The 1,638-nt window shown below is 37.3% G+C and overlaps 1 protein-coding gene across 1 annotated transcript; it reads left to right on the top strand.

Moving 5' to 3' along the window:
- The first annotated feature begins 302 nt into the window (after window positions 1–302).
- LOC4323858 (uncharacterized) lies at window positions 303–1,299 on the top strand. The gene is made up of 2 exons (XM_015791563.3): window positions 303–615; window positions 1,055–1,299. Exons 1-2 carry the CDS (start codon window positions 393–395, stop codon window positions 1,060–1,062), a joined length of 231 nt encoding a protein of 76 aa, XP_015647049.1. The 5' UTR covers window positions 303–392; the 3' UTR covers window positions 1,063–1,299.
- The last annotated feature ends 339 nt before the right edge of the window (window positions 1,300–1,638 follow it).

Below are 1,638 nucleotides of genomic sequence, written 5' to 3'. Positions count from 1 at the left end.
TCTTCAACTATATATGAAAGTGAACCAAAAGAAAATTAAGGAGACTGAAAACAACAATACAGTGTAGTGCTCCCATCCGTCTTAGAAATCACTACACAGCTAGAGCCTAGCCAGAGCATGCAGATTTCACTCATGCATACGGCGCCACGTATCTGCCCAGACGCCCCATGCTGAATTCACCGGCGGCGAGATGGAAAACCTAAGCACAGCAGCATCAGCGTGTGTGCACTTACCTGCTCGATCGATCTGCACCTCTATCTCTCCATGTGCTATATATAATCGATCGATTTGCATTCTGATATATATGATGCGTAGACAGTGATCTCAGTTTCAACTCCTAATTAGCTCCTAGCTAGCTAGCTTTATATACCAAATCGAAGAAGAAGAAGATAATGTCCGGCTACGGGCAGCAGCCGACGGGCGATCGTCTTGAGTCGGCGACGTTGGTGCAGTCCATGGAGTCGACCAAGGATACGATCGTCCGGCGCATCACCGAGTCGGCGGCCACCGTCGACAGCGCCGACGTGCAGGCGGCCGCGGCCAAGCTGACGGCGGCTGTGGAGTACAGGTTCGACGTTGCCAAAGCTGACGTTGATCGGATCATGGCCGGGAGAGGTATAGCTGAATTTACTCCTCTATATATACTCCCTCCATTCTAAAATATAAACATTTTTATATATACTTCCTTCATTCTAAAATATAAACATTTTTAAGTATAGTGGCAGATTAACATTTAATTTTGACTATTAATAGTAATAAAATAAATAAAAATCAATTATGTAAAATTGATGTTACTATATTTATTATTAAACAAACTATTATATTATGCAACTTTTTTTATTTAAAACATCTTATACTTTTATAGATATAGATATTGTTGGTCGTAAGTAGCATATCGGAGACCGTGTCAGACTAAAAAAAATGTTTATATTTTAGGACATTTAAATTCTTAATGCCCAGCAGCTTATAGTGTGCTCTCGGATTTAAACGGAGTTATATATATAGTACGTTTTTAATTTTAATTTGAATGCGACTTTATTTTGTGTGCATGCAGGCAACTAGACAAGTGATCGTGGAAGACGACGAACACCGCTGGCACACATGTCCGATGCAGTACAAGATCGAAATTTTTATCTGCCCCGATAGAATTTAATTAGCCTTTTTCTTTGTTTTTCTCTTGTAACTTTCTTTAAACAAGTTGCTGGCAGATCAGGCTTTAGTTCTGATAGATAGAGCAACACCAACATGGATCGGCGCTGTTATGAAAAAGCAATAAAATTAATTGCATCGTGGACTCAATACATATTAAGTAGGTTAATTTTTTTGCGAGTACTGGGTTACATTAACTAAGCCTATAGAATATAGATATACACTTGCTCCCTTCGATTTCATAGTTCTTTCATGTTTTGGATAGTATTGAGGTTAAAATTTTATAATTTAATTATCAATAACTTTAAAAATATATATTAAGTTTATAGAGGCACTAGAACAATATATATCTCTACTATTATAAAAATTCAAGGTGTTTTTGCCTGAAAATTTGGTACGTCGTCATTCGTGTTTAAATCGGTTTTAATTGAATATGTTTCCGTATCAGAATTTTGATTTTATCTGTATTTTGGTTTTTTTCCTTATCTG

The sequence above is a fragment of the Oryza sativa genome, chromosome 1 (genome assembly GCF_034140825.1).
Source record: "Oryza sativa Japonica Group chromosome 1, ASM3414082v1".
Classification (NCBI taxonomy): Eukaryota; Viridiplantae; Streptophyta; class Magnoliopsida; order Poales; family Poaceae; genus Oryza; species Oryza sativa.
The sequence above is the reverse complement of the archived record's forward strand: the minus strand, read 5'-3'. Positions and strand labels throughout refer to the sequence as shown.